Source organism: Coregonus lavaretus (genome assembly GCF_964263955.1).
Source record: "Coregonus lavaretus genome assembly, contig: HAP1_SCAFFOLD_6779, whole genome shotgun sequence".
Taxonomy (NCBI): domain Eukaryota; kingdom Metazoa; phylum Chordata; class Actinopteri; order Salmoniformes; family Salmonidae; genus Coregonus; species Coregonus lavaretus.
Genome location: NW_028165014.1, coordinates 7,280 through 30,686, shown reverse-complemented (window position 1 = coordinate 30,686; position 23,407 = coordinate 7,280). Strand labels below are relative to the sequence as shown.

The 23,407-nt window shown below is 44.9% G+C and overlaps 1 protein-coding gene across 1 annotated transcript; it reads left to right on the top strand.

Moving 5' to 3' along the window:
• Positions 1-4,661: 4,661 nt before the first annotated feature.
• Positions 4,662-21,999, top strand: LOC311116379 (transmembrane protein 266-like; the record flags this gene model as incomplete). The annotated part of the gene is made up of 8 exons (XM_084191460.1): positions 4,662-4,816; positions 5,771-5,844; positions 6,687-6,743; positions 7,050-7,188; positions 11,657-11,772; positions 16,033-16,219; positions 21,044-21,109; positions 21,221-21,999. Coding segments are annotated over 8 exons (1,573 nt in total), but the record flags the coding sequence as incomplete, so codon positions are not given.
• Positions 22,000-23,407: the final 1,408 nt, after the last annotated feature.

Below are 23,407 nucleotides of genomic sequence, written 5' to 3'. Positions count from 1 at the left end.
CACACTCCTTGCTCGCGCCGCTCAGCTCGGTCATATTGATAGCATGATTTAATCTACCTCCTCTGTTTCCCTGTCCAGCCCGGTTCAATCTCCTCCGCACCAGGGCTCCACTGATGCCTTTATCAATCTATCCTACACGGACGTGTGAAGAGGGAGAGAGATGGAGAGAGTGATAGAGACAGAGAGAGACAGAAGAGAGCATCATAGACAGGAAGAATTAGAGAGAGAGACACAAAAGAGAGAAAGAGACAGACAGGAATAATGCATGAAAGAGAGAGGGTGAGAGAGTGTCAGAGTGTGTTCCTTTGGGACATCCATGTCCAGACATGAGTTAAGGATATAAGTTGCTGTACATATTTAGGATGTCTGGTATGTCATTGTTTTGTTGACTCCTCAGAGTTTAGCCTATGTGATGTCATGTCCATGATGCACCCCTTTCTGCAGGCCTTGTCTGTGACATAGTGTGGTGTTGTTCTTTCCTTGAGTGGATGAGACCAGAGGGCTCGATTCAATCCGTATCGCGGAAGTTCAGTGCTATAGTGCGATTGAAATTTAAAGGCATTCACAGTAAACGCTGCATAGTTCGGCTCAATCGGAAATTACCTTTAAAATTGAATCGGGCTATAGCGTTAAACTTCCTCTATACGGATTGAATCGAGCCCCTGATGTCTTGTCTTTTGGCCTACTGTTTGTGAAAACATGCAGGGTTGGTTTCCTAAAACATTAGCCTACTCCTGGACTGAAAAGCATGTTCAATGTAGAATCTTTATTCAGTGCTGTTTAGTCCAGTTCTTGGCCAGGAATTCAGCCCATATTGTCTTGTAAGGGATAGTAATTTGTAATGTACAGGTAACTGCCAAAATAATGGAAACACTTGAGTAAATGAGGGATACAAAGTATATTGAAAGCAGGTGCTTCCACACAGGTGTGGTTCCTGAGTTAATTAAGCTATTAACATCCCATCATGCTCAGGGTCATGTATAAAAAATGCTAGGCAGGCCATTGTTTACTGTATGGGAGATTCTGGAGCGGCGCCTGAGACAGCGTTTTCCACAACCATAAAAAAAAAACACAAATTTATGGAATTTCTTGTGGAAGAATGGTGTCTCATCCTTCCAATAGTGTTCCAGTCACTTGTAGAATCTATGCCCAAGGTGCATTGAAGCTGTTGTGGCTCATGATGGCCTAACACCCTATTAAGACACTTTATTTAGGCAGTTACATGTAGTTTATCTCATGCAGTTTTTGCAGTTTCACTCTTTTAAAGTACCATTTCTCCTTTAGTAATGAGGCCCTGAAGTGTTTTTTCAGCACATTCAGCTTGTGAACAGAGTAATTTATCTTTAATACTTTGTTTTACTACTCCTACTCAAGGCTTTTTATTGTTCTGGAGAAATTATCATATTTTACCCTCTCTGCGGAGGGCAGTATAAATGAACTACGAAACGATGCGTTCCTGAGATGCATTTGAATGTAGAATATAACTGCAGAGAATTGCCCCAAAGCAAATCAAAGCAACTCCTTCTAACTGTCAAGTAGGTCACCACCAAATGTTAGAAAGTCAGGTGTTACACAATGATGTGTAGGTCTATATCCATGAACTACCCACAATACATCACTTTCACAGCTGTCATAGATAACCTTAACTGGAGCCTTTTTGATGGGAAAAATTATCTCCATTCCTTACTGTTCTTTTGTTCCCATATATTTCACTTAGATGATTAATAACATTGCCTTTATTTTATATACCTGTGACGGCTAGAACAGTAGAAAGGATGATAGGATCTACCTAATTAGATAAATTGCTCTGTCTCTTAAGGCAGGTTTGCTTGAAAAAAAAATGTCTGCTGTTGGGGGTACTCGAGGAGTTGGGAACCAATGTCTTAATGGCCATACAGGATTTACCCCATTATTTTACCCAAAAGGCTCAAACTTTTCTGTTTCCATCGACGCGGGTCGGCACCCGTGTCTTACTGGGCCATGGCTCCGGCGGACCTGCTATCACTTGGGGCCAAAGCCAGGCTAATGGTACATTTCAGCTGTCATTTACATAACAATGGCTCACTGTGAACTTTAACACCTTCTCACAAAGCAACTGTTATACTAGGGAAAACACAATTTCCCTAGTATACCATAAGGGTGTATACACTAGTGTAACACTGGTGTTACAGTCTAAAAGCAGCATAATGCTTAGGGTCTCATGGTTTTTGGCATGGCCATGTTTGGAGGGTAAAACAGGGATTTAGGCCTAGCAGCTTGAGTTTGTTCAATGACATCCCCTCTAGTATGGTAACATACTGTATGCTGTCAGGTGGGGTGGTTAGAGAGACCTGGAGGAAATAGTTGATTGGTTGAGATGTATCATTATGTATCACACGCAGTGTGAAGAGAACAGAATAATTAGTGTATACTTTATTCTTTAATTTCCAAAGTATTACCATTCTCCTAGCAGCTGATCTGCGGCAGGTAGCCTGTCGGTTAAGAGCGCTGGACCAGTAACCGAAAGGTCGCTTTTTGAATCCCCGAGCCATCTAGGTGAAAAATCTGTCTGTGCCCTTGAGCAAGGCACGTAACCCTAATTGCTCCTGTAAGTTGCTCTGGATAAGAGCGTCTGCCAAATGACAACAAAAATAAATGAAATACATGTAAAAATCTGAGCAGATCTGTCAAATCTATGGCACTTTTCTAACATGAGCTCTAGCATATGACTCCACCCTGCTGTCTGTCCCCTATATGTTGCAGAGATGAGATAAGGAAATAAGGGGACGTGGAGATGAGGTATCCAGGCCCAGGCTGGCATGGTGGTAACTGCATCCTGTGAGTCTGGCTGAGGCACCACGGCCACCGACGGTAGAGAGAGAGAGCAGAGTCAACACCATCTGGCCCACCATACACACTCCAGCCCCACCGAGCCTCACCGAGCGCCAGAAAGATGATTGCTAACAGCATGATTATGGCTCTATTAGATTAGCCTAGCATTGTTTACAGGCTTGTGGGTTTGCCTGTGCCAAGTGTACCTACCACTACCCTCAGAGAGAGAGAGAGACTGAGAGGAGAAGAAGGGGGTGAAGGGAACAGTTCAGCAGCTGCTATAAGAGTCCTTTGCTCATTGCCTCGTGTTAACCTACTCAGGATGAAGTCGGAATGAATAGAGGAGAATAATATTAATACTTCAGAGAGGATGCCTGTTTATCATTCACTGTGGTATAATTGGGCACATCCTGTAAGCACACACACACACCCAAATGGTGTATCGTTCTCGTTTGCATGAGTAAGTAAGACACAGTTCATGTAACAATTCCTACATAATATTATGAGGCTCATACATACAGTATCACTTGCATATTCATATCCACACGTCGCTTAACATTTACACTAAATGGCCCCATTTAAACATCTAAAGGCATTCCAGCCAAGCCTCATTCCCTACTAATAACTTAACAACAGCAGCAGTTGCCCTCAAATGAGGACGTGATACATAAGCATCTCTACCCTGGGAATATATGCGTGTGTGAAGGGGAGTGCCCTGAGCACTGCTCTTCTCTGCTCTGCTCCCATGCCCCGTGCCTTGGTCCTATCAGTAATAGTCCAATGGCCAATCTACACAACTCCTACCTGACTGTATGAAAATCAGATTTGGGGTCAATTTCATGTCAATGAATTTCAGTAAATTCAGGAAGTAAAATGAATTAGAATTACAGTTTACATCCTGACTGGATTGAAATGGAATTGACCCTAACCCTGATAAAAATAGAGCTTTATTCCATTCCACTGCCACTGATTCTGCCCACTGCCACTGATTGTTTTAGCTCTAATTAGCACCATGCTAGGGAATGAAGACATGATCACAGAAGTGGTGTGATTATGCCAGGCCCAGTACATGGGGAGCAGTGAAAGGAGTAGAAGAGGACTTGCCAAGTTTCCATTCTGGCTGGAGCTCTGGCATCGTTTCTCCGGCATCGTTTCTCCTGTCTGTCTCCCACTGCTAATAGAGGGAGGGAACAGTGGGTCTGGGAAAGAGCTATGTATAACATTTTATCCATGTGTTTTCTTTCAATAACTTGAAATTCATTACTGTTATATGGAGTCTTCTAATCTACAGTCACCCCTTCATTGCCCTCTGAATATAGTTGCTTTACTAATCCTCTCACTGATATGCCTGAGAGACGAGTCACCAACTCAAAGAGCCTCAGTGTCTTTCTGTCTTAATGCAGCCTCTGTTCTGTTCACTCTCTTCCCCCTCCACTGCCCCGGCCCACCAAACCCAGGCTGGGTTTAGAAATTGGTTCACTACATTGCATTGATGCGGTTATGTGTTAAATAGCACCCCTTGCTGGCAATTAGAAGGAACATTACATTTACGTCATTTAGCAGACGCTCTTATCCAGAGCGACTTACAAATAGGTGCATTCACCTTATAGCCAGTGGGATAACCACTTTACAATGTTTTTTTTTTGTTTGTTTTTGGAGTAGGATCGTTGAAGAAGCAAATGGTGAATACAAACCTGTGTCCATATACAAGTACTTGTATACAAGTACTCCATATACAAGTACTTTCTCCCTGTCTTTGGTGTACTAACACTGACTCTCTTGTCCCTCTCTCCTCCTCCTTTCTCCTCTCTCCCTATCTCCTCCTCTCCTCTTTCCCTCCCTCCCTCCAGGTCTAACTGGTTGAAGCCGTGCTGTGGTCGGAGGGTAGCCTTGTGGCAGGTGTGTCTGCTCAGTGCAGGCTTCAACTGTTTCCTGGTGGCACTGGTCATCCTGGTGGTGGTCTTCTTAACCGTGGAACTCCTCATAGACACCAAGCATCTACAATGTAACTATCCTTAGCATTGACAGTAAAGGAATATCCTTATACACTGTGTGCTAGTGACTCTAGAAAGTTAGGCTTGGGTAGTCCTGTGCTCCCTTGATCCTGTGACCCATGTTTTGGGAATACAGCTCATAGAGACAATTATCATGATACTGCATTAACATGCGTTCCAACCTTATATACAACTGTTTTATAAACATGATTACATTTCTTACCAAAGAGAGGAAAGTAAGGAGACTGAAAGGCCCATATTAGAGAGAAACAGCATTGCCAGCCGGGATAGTAAATGACTCTATGAACTAGTCTCTACTCAACAGCACTGACTGTCTGGGCAGGTGTCATCATTGATTACATTATGGGCTGTAAGCCAAGGTTGCGTCCCAAATGGTACCCTATCCCCTACATACTGCACTACTTTTGACCAGAGCCCTTTGGGCCCTGATAAAAAGTAGTGCACTATATAGGGAATAAGATGCCATTTGAGACGCACCCCAAGAGACAGGTCAGTATTGATAGCTGATTCTCGCTCCACTCCACTCTGCTCTGCTCTGGGGACTACAGGACACCAGTCACTTCAGATGCATTACCATAGATTCTGACTGTCCTGGCTGTCCTGTTGCCAGCTCTGGAAAGACAAATGGAGGGAGTGGGAAGGAGGGAATTAGTGTTGGAGGAGATGGAGAGGTACAGGTTGGCACATGGATTAATGGAGGGAGATACAGAGAGGGATAAATGGGCTGATGGACCGATGGAGGGGGAAGGAGAAGAAGAGAGGGGGGAGGGAGCGTTTACAACACTGTTAGATGGAAATGAGGAATAGTGGTAAAAGGCATGATCATTTCATATCTATGCACCATTTATCTGCCAGATTTTGATCGATTCCATCAAGACCAAGCAGTAAAGGAGTCACCATCCTTTAAGATACACATTTTTCTCTTCTCTTGTTATTTATTCCAGTTGCCAATGCTGTTCAATTTGCCAGCATCATCCATTGGATCAGCCTTGCCATCCTTTCACTCTTCTTCACTGAGGTAAGAATGACACACACACACACACACACACACACGGTTGAATAATAATTAAAGAGGAGGTTAACAAGGTTTAGGGCTTGGGTTACAGTCATATGATCCACCCAACACCTTATAACACCTTTGCTCCCTGACACTATAGATGAAAGGTGTCAGATTGGAATGTTATTCAAGGTCTATATATTAAAAACTAAACTATAGTTACTGTAACTATAGGAACATTGACTCATTAAATGGTCACCATCTGCTTCCAATCCACCAATCAGAGAGCAGGACCCTAAAAAGGGAATGTCCCTCTCTGCTTCTCTCTGACAGTGGAGCCGTTGTTTTCATAATGTGCTACTGCATGATGAATGAGACAGGCCACTTTTCCATTGTCACCCTTTCAGCATGATTCGATTGGAACTCTATCATCCACCTTTTCCAAATAAAGGACCATCCCAACCCAACACTAGTGTGTGTTACTGTACATAATGGATCAGGGAAGATCAGACAACTAGAAGGGCCATTGTACAGTGTCCAGGATCAATATCCTTTTCCCACCCTCCACTGACATTCTGATCGATCGAAAGACTTGTAAAAAGTATCCTTCAAAGATTTGATATGTTACTTTCTGTGACCATGTAGAAAAGGAAGGCTTGAGCTGAAGAAAGCCCACATTCACAGCAGCAGTATATAAATGGAGACTGTAACCTTTTTTTGTCCATATCCAAATGACTCTTCAGAATGTGTTATAGATGTGTTGAAACCTGAGGAGAGTGACAATGTTTCGCATGTCATGGGAGAGGTTGTATTGAGCTTTTTTCCTCCCCTTCCATCCATTCTCTCTCTCCCTCTTTTCACAGACTGTCTTCAGGATTGTCGTCCTTGGGATTTGGGACTACATTGAGAACAAAGTAGAGGTAAGATTAATTAAGCAAGCTTCATAGCAAGTAATGAAAATATAGTAACTTTCCCTCGAGAAATCATGAGTTTTATCATTGAACAAAAAAACTATTTCCATAAATCAATTCACGACAGTTGTTAAATGTTAAATGCTGCCAAAAAGTCTGTGTGCATTGCAAATGTCCTCATATAATAAACCTCAGACAATGTAATCTCTTCTAATGACTGTGTAGAATGGACAAAGATGACTAGTCTGTGACAGTGTAGCATGTGATGTGTGTGTGTGTGTGTTTGTGTTTGTGTGTGTGTACTCATGCCTGCAGGTGTTTGATGGGGCGGTCATCGTGCTGTCCCTGGCCCCTATGGTAGCCTCCACGGTAGCCAACGGCCCCAGCAGCCCCTGGGACGCCATCAGCCTCATCATCACCCTGCGCATCTGGAGGGTCAAGAGAATCATCGACGGTGAGACCGAGGACGGAGCAGACCAGACGCTCCCTTGTGTCCCTGCCTCCCCTGTCTGTCTGTCTGTCTGTCTGTCTGTCAAAGCCCTGCTGGAGGATGTCTTACTAGAGTCATCATGACCTAGGTGTAGTCATCGTCCTTCTCAGTCAACAGCTTTCCTTAGTGTTCTTGGTATTACTCTTAGATGGACGGTTAGTTAGTTAGGACTGGCTCTAGTGAGATATTATTGCAAAATGTGAAACAACCTTACGTTGTACCAATTGATGAGTTTGAACTTCAACTATCAGTCCTTAATTATTACACCTGACTGATCTTCTACAAGAGGGACTACGACTGTGATACTTGGTTGTCTCACCTAGCTATCTTAAGATGAATGCACTTTGTAAGTCGCTCTGGATCAGAGCGTCTGCTAAATGACAATAATGACAAAAATGTCTTTTTTATTTACAATTTTAGCGCTAAATTCGAAAATATCATACTTCACCTAAGGATGATAAAGTCTATTGCTTATTCAATACACGATTGGTGAATCAATCCTGCAATGACAACACGACCCCATTCTCCCCATGATTATACACATTATTTACTATTCAGAACAATATAGTTATTGATCATCCCTCGGAGTAAATTGCCACCCATTCTCCTACTTAAACTGGTATTGATCCAAAGCCTTGTTTAAACAGATTCAGAGAAGCCATGATAATGACTATACCGGCTGTTCTACATTATGCTAATGTAATGCTGATCGATTTCTAACAGGAGGTCACCCTCAGTCTCAGTGAGAGCTGTGCATGTATGATCAACCTACAGACCTCAGTCTCTCTAGCTATAGACAGTATACTTACATGACCTCACCATCAGCTCTGCATGTATGATCGACCAATCTCCAGACCAGAAACAGTGTACATACAGTACATGACCTCTGTAGTCTACATAAGAGCTACATAGGCCTACATACCCTGAGTGTACAAAACATTAAGGACACCTGCAATTTCCATGACATAAGATGGAACAGGTAAATCCAGGTGAAAGCTATGATCCCTTATTGGTGTCACTTGTTAAATCCACTTTAATCAGTGTAGATCAAGGGGAGGAGACAGGTTAAAGAATGATTTTTAAGTCTTGAGACAATTGAGACATGGATTGTGTGTGTGCAATTCAGAGAGTGAATGGGCAAGACAAAATATTTAAGTGCCTTTGAATGGGGTATGGTAGTAGGTGCCAGGCGCACCGGGGCGGCAGGTAGCTTAGTGGTTAAGAGCATTGTGCCAGTAACTGAAAGGTCGCTGGTACTAATCCCCGAGCTGACTAGGTGAAATATCTGTCGATGTGCCCTTGAGCAAGGCACTTAACCCCAATTGCTCATGTAAGTCGCTCTTGATAAGAGCGTCTGCTAAATGACTAAAATGTCAATGTAAAATGTTTGCATCAAGAACTGCAATACTGCTGGGTTTTTCATGCTCAACAGTTTACCGTGTGTATCAAGAATGGTCCACCAGCCAACTTGGCACAACTGTGGGAAACATTGGAGTCAACATGGGCCAGTATCCCTGTGGAATGCTTTCGACACCTTGTACAGTCCATGTTCCGACGAATTGATGCTATTTTGAAGGTGTCCTTAATGTTTTCGTACACTCAGTTTAAGAGCTACATAGAATCTGAAATACTGTACATATAGTTTGTACTAGTATTATTGCCAATCCAGGTGAAATTAACTAATTTATCAGCTCTGCTTTGATGCTAAATCCGATATTAGCATTTTGAGAAAGTAAGTTAAAATCCAACACTAGTCATATCAGAAAATGGTGCAGTAATCATAATGCGGTACATCTAAAGCATGTTAAGTCGTTTTTAGACGTCAACAGACGAAACGCCCAACAGCATTGATTAATTCTGCAGCAATACAATCATCAACAAAACAATGCAATCACTTTAGAGAACAACTTAGTACTTCACATTCGTTCAGAGTATCTGTCTCCAGGGCATGAGCTCTTGATTTTCTTCAACCTGTTTGTTTAGATGTGTTTGAGTGATTGAGTTGGGTAGTTAGGCAGCCAGCCACGCTTAGCAAGAAAATCAAACTCGCACCAATACAGTAAGTGCTGGAGAGTCGAGAGCAACATCGATTACACACCAAGAAAAGTAATAAGATAGAATACATTCTTTCCTTTCGTCTCTCACTAAAAAAGTATCAGATAGATGGATGGAGAGAGAGAGAGAGAGAGAGAGAGAGAGAGAGAGAGAGAGAGAGAGAGAGAGAGAGAGAGAGAGAGAGAGAGAACACACGTTTCCCATGCCAATAAAGCCCTTAAATTGAATTGAAATTGAATTGAGAGAGAGAGAGAGAGAGAGAGAGAGAGAGAGAGAGAGAGAGAGAGAGAGAGAGAGAGAGAGTCAGAGAGAGAGACAGAAATAGAGGGAGGGGGAGAGAAAGAGATGGAGAGAGAGAGAGAGAGAGGTGTGGAGGCCAGGGGCTTTGCACTTGGCCTGAGCTGAGAGGAGAGGTGAGAGTGGAACAGGCTCTTGTGACGGAGGTGCTGTGGAATCAACCATGGTGCGAATTACACTGCTGCTCGGCATGTCCTGCCATGCCAGCAGCTGTCAGCAGTCACACACGCACACACACAGTACACCAGCCGTCTTTGACATGCTTATTATAGCCATGCACAAATTGGGCAGCTAATAATCCCCCACTTCAGCTTCCCCTTGGTGAATGTGAATTTGGCTGTGCCTGCCTGCCCCCTCTGCTCTGCTCCCCTTGTTGAGTATGAGTTCTGCTGTGCCTGTCTCCCCCCTCTGCTCTCCCCCTCCCTCCCCAGCCCTGAGTTCCGCTGTTTCTTCCTCCCCCCTCTGCTCTCCCTCCCCATGCGTTCTGCTGTGCTGTTCCGGCCTGCCCCCTCTGGTGTCTCCCTCCCTGTCCCTGCATGTTCACATCAACAGCTCTATTAATAGGCTATGGGAGAGCAGAGCAGAGCTGCTGGAGAGAGATGGCTGCAGGCACTGCCTGCTGTCAGTAGTTCACTAGTAGGTCTGTAGAGGGCTTGGTTATTCACTCTGCTGCTACACAAAAAAAGTCCCAGTCTGTATGGCCTAGTAATCTGGCCCTAAACAGGAAAATCAGCCGTAGCAGAAGAGGAGATGTGCACTAAGGTCACTGTGTATAACAGAAGAGGGAATATGACTCAGCTGAAGTCAATACCAGAGCATGTGGACTTCTGTGTCTTGTGTGCGTATATATCATACGTATTGGAGGTCCTCAGAAATACGTATAGTATGTTTCGTATGGCTCTGAGGCCAGGCTGTGTGTGCATGTGTTTGGTTTTGAGTGAAGATATGGTCTAATCCCTTTCTCTCTCCCTCCCCTATCTCTTCTCTCTCTTTCTGTCTCTTCTCTCTCTCTATCTGTCTCTTCCCTCTCTCTATCTGTCTATTCTCTCTCTATCTGTCTCTTCTCTCTGTCTGCCTCTTCCCTCTCTCTATCTGTCTCTTCTCTCTATCTGTCTTTTCTCTCTCTATCTGTCTATTCTCTATCTGTCTCTTCTCTCTCTCTCTCTATGTCTCTTCTCTCTCTCTCTATCTGTCTCTTCTCTCTCTCTATCTGTCTCTTCTCTCTCTCTATCTGTCTCTATCTGTCTCTTCCCTCTCTCTATCTGTCTCTTCCCTCTCTCTATCTCTCTATCTGTCTCTATCTGTCTCCTCTCTCTCTATATGTCTCTTCCCTCTCTCTATCTGTCTCTTCTCTCTATCTGTCTCTTCTCTCTCTATCTGTATCTTCTCTCTATCTGTCTCCTCTCTCTATCTGTCTCTTCCCTCTCTCTCTATCTGTCTCTTCTCTCTCTTCCCTCTATCTGTCTCTTCTCTCTCTCTATTTATCTCTTCCCTCTCTCTATTTGTCTCTTCTCTCTCTATCTGTCTCTTCCCTCTCTCTATTTGTCTCTTCTCCCTCTATCTGTCTCTTCTCTCTCTGTCTCTTCCCTCTCTCTATCTGTCTTTTCTCTCTCTATCTGTCTTTTCTCTCTCTATCTGTCTCTTCCCTCTCTCTCTATCTGTCTCTTCCCTCTCTCTCTATCTGTCTCTTCCCTCTCTCTCTATCTGTCTCTTCTCTCTCTCTATCTGTCTCTTCCCTCTCTCTATCTGTCTCTTCCCTCTCTCTATCTGTCTCTTCCCTCTCTCTATCTGTCTCTTCCCTCTCTATCTGTCTTTTCTCTCTCTATCTGTCTCTTATCTCTCTATCTGTCTCTTCCCTCTCTCTCTATCTGTCTCTTCCCTCTCTCTCTATCTGTCTCTTCCCTCTCTCTCTATCTGTCTCTTCTCTCTCTCTATCTGTCTCTTCTCTCTCTCTATCTGTCTCTTCTCTCTCTCTATCTGTCTCTTCTCTCTCTCTATCTGTCTCTTCTCTCTCTCTATCTGTCTCTTCCCTCTCTCTATCTGTCTCTTCCCCTCTCTATCTGTATCCTCCCTCTCTCAGCCTATGTGTTACAGGTGAAGGTAGAGATGGAGCTGGAGATCCTGCAGTGTGAGAAGACCAAGGCTGTCAGGGAGGAGCAGCTGGAACGACTCACACAGATCTGCCAGGAACAGGCTGTAAGTCCCACCACCATCACCTCACAGATAGCGTTGAGGCTAGGGTTGAAGCTAGGGCTAGGGTTAAGGTTTTGGTTGAAGCTAGGTTGCGGTTGAGGCTAGGGCTAAGGTTGAACCAGGATTTGAACATTAAGGTAGGGTTAGGGTTAGGGCTGTGGTTAAGGATAGGGTTAGGGTTGAACCGGGATGTGGAAATGAAGGTAGGATTAGGGTTAGGGCTGTGGTTACGGCCAGGGTTAGGGTTGAACCGGGATGTGGACATTAAGGTAGGATTAGTGTTAGGGCTGTGGTGGAGCTTAGGGTTAGGGTTGAACCGGGATGTGGACATGAAGGTAGGATTAGGGTTTGGGCTGTGGTTACGGCTAGGGTTAGGGTTGAACCGGGATGTGGACATGAAGGTAGGATTAGGGTTTGGGCTGTGGTTACGGCTAGGGTTAGGGTTGTACCGGGATGTGGACATGAAGGTAGGATTAGGGTTAGGGTTGTGGTTGACCCTAGGGTTAGGGTTGAACTGGGATGTGGACATGAAGGTAGTATTAGCGTTAGGGTTGTGGTTGACCCTAGGGTTAGGGTTGAACCAGGATGTGGACATGATGCTAGGGTTAGGGTTGAGGGTTAAGGTTGAACCGGGAGGCAAACATGAAGCTAGGGTTAGGGTTGTGGTTGAGGGTTAGGTTTAAAGTTGAACCAGGATGTGGACCTGAAGCTAGGGTTAGGGTTAGGTATCCTGGATGGATATAGATCTCATTCCGTCAGTAGAGGATGCCTGGTTGTTCCTTAAAAGTAATTTCCTCTCAATCTTAAATAAACATGCCCCATTCAAAAAATACAGAACTAAGAACCGATATAGCCCCTGGTTCTCCTCAGACTTGACTGCCCTTGACCAGCACAAAAACATCCTGTGGCGTACTGCATTAGCATCAAATAGCCCCCGCGATATGCAACTTTTCAGGGAAGTTAGGAACCAATATACACAAGCAGTCAGGAAAGCAAAGGCTAACTTTTTCAAACAGAAATTTGCGTCCTGTAGCACTAACTCCAAAAAGTTTTGGGACACTGTAAAGTCCATGGAGAATAAGAGCACTTCCTCCCAGTTGCCCACTGCACTGAGGCTAGGAAACACTATCACCACCGATAAATCTACAATAATCGAGAATTTCAACAAGCATTTTGCTACAGCTGGCCATGCTTTCCATCTGGCTACCACTACCCCGGCCACCAACTCTGCACCCTCCGCTGCAACTTGCCCATGCCCCCCCCGCTTCTCCTTCACACAAATTCAGACAGCTGATGTTTTGAAAGCGCTGCAAAATCTGGACCCCTACAAATCAGCTGGGCTAGACAATCTGGACCCTTTCTTTCTAAAACTAGCCGCCGAAATTGTCGCAACCCCTATTACTAGTCTGTTCAACCTCTCTTTCATAACGTCTGAGATCCACAGAGATTGGAAATCTGCCGCGGTCATCCCCCTCTTCAAAGGGGGTGACACTCTAGATCCAAACTGCTACAGACCTATATCCATCCTGCCCTGCCTTTCGAAAGTATTTGAAAGCCAAGTTAACAAACAGATCACCGACCATTTCGAATACCACCGTACCTTCTCCGCTATGCAATCCGGTTTCCGAGCTGGTCATGGGTGCACTTCAGCCACGCTCAAGGTCCTAAACGATATTATAACCGCGATTGATAATAGACAGTACTGTGCAGCCGTCTTCATCGACCTGGCCAAGGCTTTCGACTCTGTCAACCACCGCATTCTTATTGGCAGACTAAATAGCCTTGGTTTCTCAAATGACTGCCTCGCCTGGTTCACCAACTACTTCTCAGATAGAGTTCAGTGTGTCAAATCGGAGGGCCTGTTGTCTGGACCTATGGCAGTCTCTATGGGGGTGCCACAGGGTTCAATTCTTGGGCCGACACTTTTCTCCGTGTATATCAATGATGTCGCTCTTGCTGCTGGTGACTCTCAGATCCACCTCTACGCAGACGACACCATTTTGTATACATCTGGCCCTTCATTGGACACTGTGTTAACAAACCTCCAAACGAGCTTCAATGCCATACAACACTCCTTCAGTAGCCTCCAACTGCTCTTAAACACTAGTAAAACTAAATGCATGCTTTTCAATCGAACGCTGCTGGCACCCGCCCACCCGACTAGAATCACCACTCTCGACGGGTCTGACCTAGAGTATGTGGACAACTACATATACCTAGGTGTCTGGTTAGACTGTAAACTCTCCTTCCAGACTCACATAAAGAATCTCCAATCCAAAGTTAAATCTAGAATCGGCTTCCTATTTCGCAACAAAGCCTCCTTCACTCATGCTGCCAAACATGCCCTCGTAAAACTGACTATCCTACCGATCCTTGACTTCGGCGATGTCATTTACAAAATAGCCTCCAACACTCTACTCAGCAAATTGGATGTAGTCTATCACAGTGCCATCCGTTTTGTCTCCAAAGCCCCATACACTACCCACCACTGTGACCTGTACGCTCTTGTTGGCTGGTCCTCACTACATGTTCGTCGTCAAACCCACTGGCTCCAGGCCATCTATAAATCACTGCTAGGCAAATCCCTGCCTTATCTTAGCTCATTGGTCACCATAGCAGTACCCACCCGTAGTCTGCGCTCCAGCAGGTATATCTCACTGGTCATTCCCAAAGCCAACACCTCCTTTGGCCGCCATTCCTTCCAGTTCTCTGCTGTCAATGACTGGAACGAATTGCAAAAATCTCTGAAGCTGGAGACTCTTATCTCCCTCACTAACTTTAAGCATCAGTTGTCAGAGCACCTTACTGATCACTGCACCTGTACACAGCCCATCTGAAATTAGCCCACCCAACTACCTCATCCCTATATTGTTATTTATTTTGCTCTTTTGCACCCCAGTATCTCTATTTGCACATAATCTCTTGCACATCTAGCATTCCAGTGTTAATACTATTGTAATTATTTTTGCACTATAGCCTATTTATTGCCTTACCTCTATAACTTGCTACATTTGCACACACTGTATATATATTTTCTGTTGTATTTTTGACTTTATGTTTTTTTACCCCATATGTAACTCTGTGTTGTTTTTATTGCACTGCTTTGCTTTATCTTGGCCAGGTCGCAGTTGTAAATGAGAACCTGTTCTCAACTGGCTTACCTGGTTAAATAAAGGTGAAATTTAAAAAAATAAAAAGGGATGTGGTTGAGGCTATTTCAGATTTCCAGAGGCTGCAATTACAATTGCTACCAGCGGGGGGCAGTAACACTTCACAGAAGAGTTCAATGTGTTGCCTATGCATTTTCAACAGACATCAGAGATGATGTAGTGTTTCCTTCAAATTGTTGTTACAATATTCAATGATTTTCAAATCAGTAAAAAACAGGCTCAAGAAGTTGATTTTCTGATATTATGAACCCACAATACTCATAAGCACGCAACATAATACAGTAAAATACATTTGGAAAGATGTTTCCCATATAGATGAAAACAACAAACATTTTCCATGTTATTATTTTTTATCACTGTCACTGGTCACCTATGAACGTTTGAACATCTTGAAGAACAATCTGGCCTTAATGGCCATGTACTCTTATAATCTCCACCCGGCACAGCCAGAAGAGGACTGGCCACCCCTCAGAGCCTGGTTCCTCTCTAGGTTTCTTCCTAGGTTCCTGCCTTTCCAGTGAGTTTTTCCTAGCTACTGTGCTTCTACTGCTGATTTAAAAAGGGATTTATAAATACATTTGATTTATTGATTAATGACTGCACTCCTCTAGTCAGTTGAACTAAAGGACTACATTTCATTCAAAGGCTCAAGGCCCCAAGATCAATACAGGGAGAAGCCATAACTGTACATCAATGGAAACATGTTGTTGTACAAAACAGTCCAGAAATGATGGGATACTCAGTGTAATGCTGGAAACAAACAGTTCATGTGTAATCTGACTGGCTGTTTGTCAATATGAGCCATCAGGCCAGAGGAAACCCCAGTGAAAGCATTGATCCTATAGCTAGTAATATAACCACTTAGCCTGCAGAATGCCTGGGATCATGCTGAAAGGGCCTATCTGGGACTAAAAGGTTAGGTTAGTCAATACTGTAATATTGTTACATCAATAAACCAAGATTTCAGCTAGAAGAATACATGTGTGTGTGCCTTTCTCCAGACCAACTCTCTCTCTCTCTGTCTCTCTCTCCCCCCCTTTATCCCCCTCTCTCTCCCCCCTCCCTCCCTCCCCCTTCTCCCCTGCCCTCTCAGTTTGAGATCAGACAGCTCCGGGCCCACCTGGCCCAGCAGGACTTGGACCTGGCTGCAGAGCAGGAGGCTGCTATGCAGATCCACCATGTGTGGGGCAAACAGAGGAGCAGCTACCAGGTGGTGGAGGGCCGGGGCCCCGGGGAGTCTGACGACGAGGGACATGGAGACCTCAGGGAGACCCCAGGAGGTACAGTCACCTATACTGTACCTATAATCAACACTATATATACAGCAGTATGTGGACACCCCTTCAAATTGGTGGATTCGGCTATTTCAGCCACACCAGTTGCTGACAGGTGTATAAAAACGAGCACACTACCATGCAATCTCCATAGACAAACACTGGCAGTAGAATGGCCTTACTGAAGAGCTCAGTGAGTTTCAACGTGGCAACGTCATAGGATGCCACCTTTCCAACAAGTCAGATCGTCAAATTTCTGCTTTGCTAGAGCTGCCCCGTTCAACTGTAAGTGCTGTTATTGTGAAGTGGAAACGTCTAGGAGCAACAACGGCTCAGCTGTGAAGTGGTAGGCCACACAAGCTCACAGAGTGGGACCGCTGAGTGCTGAGGCGCGTAGCGCGTAAAAATAGTCTGTCCTTGGTTGCAACACTCACTCGGGAGCTACATGAAATGGGTTTCCATGGCCGAGCAGCCGCACCATACGCAATGCCAAGCGTTGGCTGGAATAGTGTAAAGCTCGCCACCATTGGACTCTGGAGCAGTGGAAACACATTCTCTGGAGTGATGAATCATGCTTCACCATCTGGCAGTCCAACGGACGAATCTGGGTTTGGCGGATGCCAGGAGAACGCTCCTGTCCGAAAGCATAGAGCCAACTGTAAAGTTTGGTGGAGGAGGAGTAATGGTCTGGGGCTGTTTTTCATGGTTCGGGCTAGGCCCCTTAGTTGCAGTGAAGGGAAATTTTAACGCTATAGAATACAATGACATTCTAGACAATTCTCTGCTTCCAACTTTATGGCAACAGTTTGGGGAAGGCCCTTTCCTATTTCAGCATGACAATACCCCCGTGTATAAAGCGAGTTCCTTACAGAAATGGTTTGTCGAGATCGGTGTAGAAGAACTTGACTGGCCTGCACAGAGCCCTGACCTCAACCCCATCGAACACCTTTGGGATGAATTGGAACGCCGACTGCGAGCCAGCCCTAATCGCCCAAAATCAGTGCCCGACCTCACTAACACTCTTGTGGCTGAATGGAAGCAAGTCCCCGCAGTGGAAAGCCTTCCCAGAAGAGTGGAGGCTGTTTTAGCAGCAAAAGGGGGACCAACTCCATATTAATGCCCATGATTTTGGAATGAGATGTTCGACGAGCAGGTGTCCACATACTTTTGGTCATGTAGTGTATGTCACATCCAGGGAAACTAGGGCCCAGAGTTTGTCCCAAATTCTGTCCCTAACTATAAAGGTATATGTAATACTCCATACCATAATCCTCAGACCATGAGCTAAAATAGCTATTTGATATTCTTCTTGGGTATTGCTATATTCTGGACCAATAATGATAATGAGTCTGATGAATACTGCTGTTCCAAGAGGCAGACTAGAAAAGGAACGGACAAAATCTGTAAATCCTAATTATGAATTACTTCACCACAGACCAAAAACAGAATGAACTTGACTAAGTTCTACATTGGTCTGTTTGGTTGAAAAGGCATCCTGACACAACCAGGAGAGAGGTTTGTACATAAAGTATGTACATAATTATGTGGAACAAAAAGTCCCAACCGATGTAACATCAGGTGAATGGGGTGCCGGAGCAATGTCAAGCTAATCTAGCAGCAGTAGCCCTGAGCTAGTCTCCAGGCCCTAGCCTCTTAAAACACTGACGTTAGCTCACAACACCCCTCTGACCGCAGGCAAGGCACGCACACACACAACACACAACACCTCTGACCGAAGGCAGTGCAGTATCAATAAAAGGGCAGAAAAGCTTTTAGGATGTGCTGAAACCTGGGGACAACAAGCATGTTCTCCTAACGGCACGTCACACACAGACACACACACACACAGACACACTCACAAGCAAGCAAGCATGCACGCAGGCGCACACACACATGCAGGCATACACATGCACTCACACAAACACACATGCACGCACCCACACATGCACGCACACACACACACACACACACACACACACACACACACACACACACACACACACACACACACACACACACACACACACACACACACACACACACACACACACACACACACACACACACACACACACACACACACACACACACACGCAACCACACACACACCCCACCTCAGCCAGGCTGTTTCAGGTACAGAGTGCTCTGTGCATTGGGCCTTGTTCTGAGGTCTGAGGAGAGAGTGGGCCACTGTGAACATCTGTTCCTCTTCACCTGGAAACCACAATAGGGCACCAGGAGATGCCACACCCCCCCCCAGGGGATTGTGGGAAATCTGGCTCTTAGGAACAAGCGTGTTTTTTTTCTCCAGAACATGGACGAGCCATTGGGACAGGAGGAGCACTTAGGCTTCAGGCAAGCCTGCAAGGGCAGACCGTGGACTGGGTTAGGACTCCTCACCTCTCTCTCTCTCTCCCCCCTCTCTCTCTCTCCTTCTCTCGCCCGAGGGATGCCATCAAAGTGTCATTCATTCTTATTGAGGCACTCTACTGCTAAGTCTATTTCCTTGTTGAAAACTAAGCTCGTTTCAAAAGGAGGTAGAAAAGGTTAGCATCATTTTGTCTATTGGTCACGAGGGATTTGTGGTTTTGTCACTTCTCAAGAGAGCAGCTGTAGATTTTGAGGAACATACAAAATTGACCACAAAGAGTTGTGGGTGAATAGCACAGTACTTGAATTTCTTTCAGATCAACTTCTTGGAAGTTCACATATTTGTTGTACTGCTGGGGGAAGAGGGCAAAGAAAAATACATTTCTTAAAATCGAGTTATATTTCAATGGCAGGACCAAAATCCAATGTGAATACCTCACTTAAAGGATACGTTTTATTTTTTACAACCAAATCTCTATTTTTGATGTAAATGGAATGTTATAGAAGGGTTCAAACACCTTTTTTGTGATTTCACGTGTTTATGAGAAACTTACCCCAGACAGCAAATCACTTCCTCATCCTCGTTGTGTAGTATGGGGACCCCAAAAAGTATGAACAAAGGCTCCAAAAACAAATATGTCCTTTTAAAAACGGCAAAGCTCTCAGAGTAGTGATGCAGGTCTTTAGATGTTGTACACATTAAATTGTGTCATTCTGAACTTTATCTGCAACGTTATATTCCATTTTGTTGTGACTCGAGCGATACCTCTCCGTCCATTCTACAGGTAACTGCCAAAATAAAAGAAATACTTGAGTAAATGAGGGATACAAAGTATACTGAAAGCATGGGGTGCTTCCACACAGGAAGTTCCAGACACTTGTAGAATCTATGCCAAGGTGCATTGAAGCTTCTCTGGCGGCTCGTAGTGGCCCAGCGCCCTATTAAGACACTATGTTGGCGTTTCCTTTATTTTGGCAGTTACCTGTAGCAGCAGGCTACACAGAGAATAGAACAGCTGGTTAGGGGAAACAGCTTGAGTCGCGCAAAAGGGAATGTAACGTTGCGGATAAAGTTCGTGATACAACAATTTCATGTGTACAACATCTAAAGACCTGCATCACTATACTGAGAGCAAAAAGGACGTATTTGTTTTTGGAGCCTTTGTTCAAGGTTTTTCGGGGCCCCTATACTACACAACGAGGATGAGGAAGTGATTGGCTGTCTGGGGTAAGTTTCTCAAAAACGTGAAATTAAATAAAGGTGTTTGGACCCTTCTATAACATGCCATTTACTGTACAACAAAAATAGATTTGGTTGTAAAAAATAAAACTTATTCTTTAAAGGTAGCAGAGCTGTGTGACTATGGCTCTGCTATCTACAGATCATCACATAAAGTATTGCACATGCTTATTGATTTAAACAAAACTAAATGACCTAAATTATGTCAGCCCCACTACTTGTGGTCCTCTGTAGCTCAGCTGGTAGAGCATGGCGCTTGTAACGCCAAGGTAGTGGGTTCGATCCCCGGGACCACCCATACACAAAAAATGTATGCACGCATGACTGTAAGTCGCTTTGGATAAAAGCGTCTGCTAAATGGCATATTATTATTATTATTATTCATAGATGGATGGTAGCCTTACTATTAGAGAGAGAGAGAGAGAGAGAGAAACACGGAGAGAGAGGGAAAGACAGAGAGAGAGGGAAAGACAGAGAGAGAGAGAGAGAGGGAGGGGGAGAGACAGAGAGTGAAAGAGAGTGAGTGGGGGCCTTTCATGTTGTCCATCCTTTCTTTCTTTCTTTCTTTCTTTCTTTCTTTCTTTCTTTCTTTCTTTCTTTCTTTCTTTCTTTCTCTCTGAGACCTCATCCTCATGTGTTATTAATCACAGAGTGATTGTCTTGGTCATGTTTTAGTGAGTGCAATGCTTCCTCTCCAGGGGTGGCCCTCCCTCCCTCGGATTAATATTTTAGGCTGAAAAATAAATGAAATTACCCGTCAGAGTCTGCTGTGGTCCTGGGGGAGCGGCCCAGGCACTCAGGGTACTTTGGGCACCACTCAGCGGACAAACACAGAGCTCAGGCCCAATCAAGCGAACACAGAAGAGCAGATCAGGGCAGAACCATTCACCACTGAGGCCCTAGCTGGCTGGCTGAGGACACAAAGAGAACTCTATATCAAAGTCTGGTTGATCTCACATTCACTACTGCACTTGAACCTCACAACACCATCTTGGTGTGATTTGGAAACCATGGTTACGTCGGTAAAGCACCTGTAGACTTGGATAGATAGATAAGATGTCAGATGTCCCACCACCTAAAAGTGAAATGTACTGTTCCCAAATCTAGGGATTGCTTTGCATTGTGTTTACAGTGCATTGAACATACTGTATATTTTATGTACAAAGAAATCATACAGATTGGGTCTTTAACCTCATCATGTTTCTTTATCTGTTATCCAGATCCTGTTGTCCATCATGACGACATGAACAACTATATCAGCCAGTACTACAGTGAACCAAGTAGTGGTGAGTGACTTAGTGGATCTTGGGTAAAGTGTAGCTGGTAATGTATATGAGGCACCTCTGCTGTATACCTATCTTCCCCAGTCTGATGTCCTGGATGATGTGTCATTTCAGACATGGGGGGTCCTCGTGTCATCACCACAGCAGCCATCGACGTCCACCTCCCTAAGACCCATTACCCCGCTCACAACAACCCTCTGCTGGGCGTGGAGCGAATGGGCAGCTCCGTGAATGTGAGTGACACCTCCACCAGCATATCACGGTCCAGCGGCAGTCTGACGGCCCGCCCCCATAGCCTGAGCAGCCACACCCTGGGCTCGTCTACTACGGACTGCAGCAGCAGCACCATGGCCAGGGACTACCACACCCAGGCTAGGAACTACAATTCCCATACCAAGGCCCGTGGGCCCTATCTGGACTATAAGTCCCAGAAGCAGACACCGGACAGGGACTTTAACACCGAGCACTACAACACCCAGGGCCAGCGCTGCTTCCCCCCGCCATACTGCAGCCCTATGGGCCTGGGTCTGACCTCAGCCCAGCCTCCCCTCCCACGGGACCCCAGCGTGGTAGTCCAGGAGCTGCTCTCCTCCCTGTCTGAGGACTCCTGTCTGGCCCAGAAAGGCCTGGTGGACCCAGTTAACCTGAAGCTTCCCAGCCCTGCCGGCTCAGCCAAGGCCAGCCCAGAGCTGGAGCACAGGATCAACATCTACAACCGGAGGAATCAGGAGGATAGCCAGTACCAGAGCCAGGGCCAAGCCGCAGCCACTGTGCTCCTACAGACTAAACCTCTCGTCCACCTGCAGGGCGGCGCGCCTGAGTCCTCTTTGGAGGAGAAGTATAGGCTACTGGGTCCTGCTGATGGTCCACTGGGCCGTCTGCCTGATACATAGGGTTGATTCACACTACTGAGCTGAGCCAAGCCGAACCGAGCTGCATTGTGCTGGCCTGGTTATGCATCCACCATAGTTGTTTGAACCGTGCTGGAAAGGACATGTGAAAAGAATATGTCAGAGCCAGCACTGTTTGTTTCGGGTGGGCACAACAGTGTGAAAAGGGCAATAGTTCATCCCAGAGGACAGAGCATACAGCTCAAGACAGAACTGACTGACCGGGCTTCTCCAAATCCTCATGCTTCAAACAAAGTCAGAGCCTGGTCCAAGATCAAACCTGGCGTTACAAAGACCATCTGAAGTTAGCAAGACAGCACAAACAGATCTGGGACCAGGCTACCGCTCTCATGTTTGTCTTCCCTTCTCTGTGGGGCTCCAGACAGACAGACAGAGACAGACAGACACAGCCCTCCTCATCCTCAATCTTGGGGTGACTTTGAATAATGCCACATTTGCACAACAATTACCCAGTGAGGACAGAGGAGACAAGTGTGGGCCTGGAAAGAACCATCATCAGGAAATCCCACTTTAAATGTGGCCCTAAATGTGAAACAAAACAGTTTGAAATAAAACCAGCAATGGGCCATATTCAAGCCTTTACAGAACAAGCCTATTCAAGTGTTCCTATGTTAACTACAAGACAGATTTTACATGTGATTTCTCTAAGTTGGGTGGGAGTGGGTGGTGTTTTTGCTTTATTTTTATTTGTATTAGCTACTGTAACCGTGCAGTTCTCTCTGCTCTAACAACCAACCCACAGGGTGCTTTCACTGGACAAACTGTCTGTGCCAAACAAACAGACCCCTTATTACTATACTTTTGTCTTTCTATAACAGAGATAAAGATGTTTGTATTGAAATAGAGGAACATCAACCATATGAAGCCTGACATTTTTTAGCCAGACACAAGAACAGGCAAGGGTAAGGGAAGAAATGGAGGAATTAAAGTATGAGGAATCGGTACTGAATGGCCCAAAATGATCCCAAGAGGTATGGGAGAAGTATGGGAATCTGATTATGAGCAGCGATGGAGGATTGATGTTTTAGATTGGAGTGCTTGTAGCATGAACCTTTCTTTAAAAGATCTGCAGCCTGAACATGGCAAGCCAATCCTGTTCACTTTAATGTTTACAGATGTTTTGTAAACTTAATATGAGGGGAACTCATTGCCAAATTGCAGGTGGTGTCATTCAAATAAACCTTTGTAACATTAACAATATTGTGGTCCCTTTTTATTGCTTTCAGTTGTACATGAGCCATGCCACTTTAAATTATAATATTTTGTACATTGGTAGCAGAGATTTTTCATACTCACTCTCATATTCATTGTTAGTTGCATTTACCAAGGGAAAATACATATGTGGATGCCCTTTACAAAGCAATACATGGAATTACACAGTAGAATACAT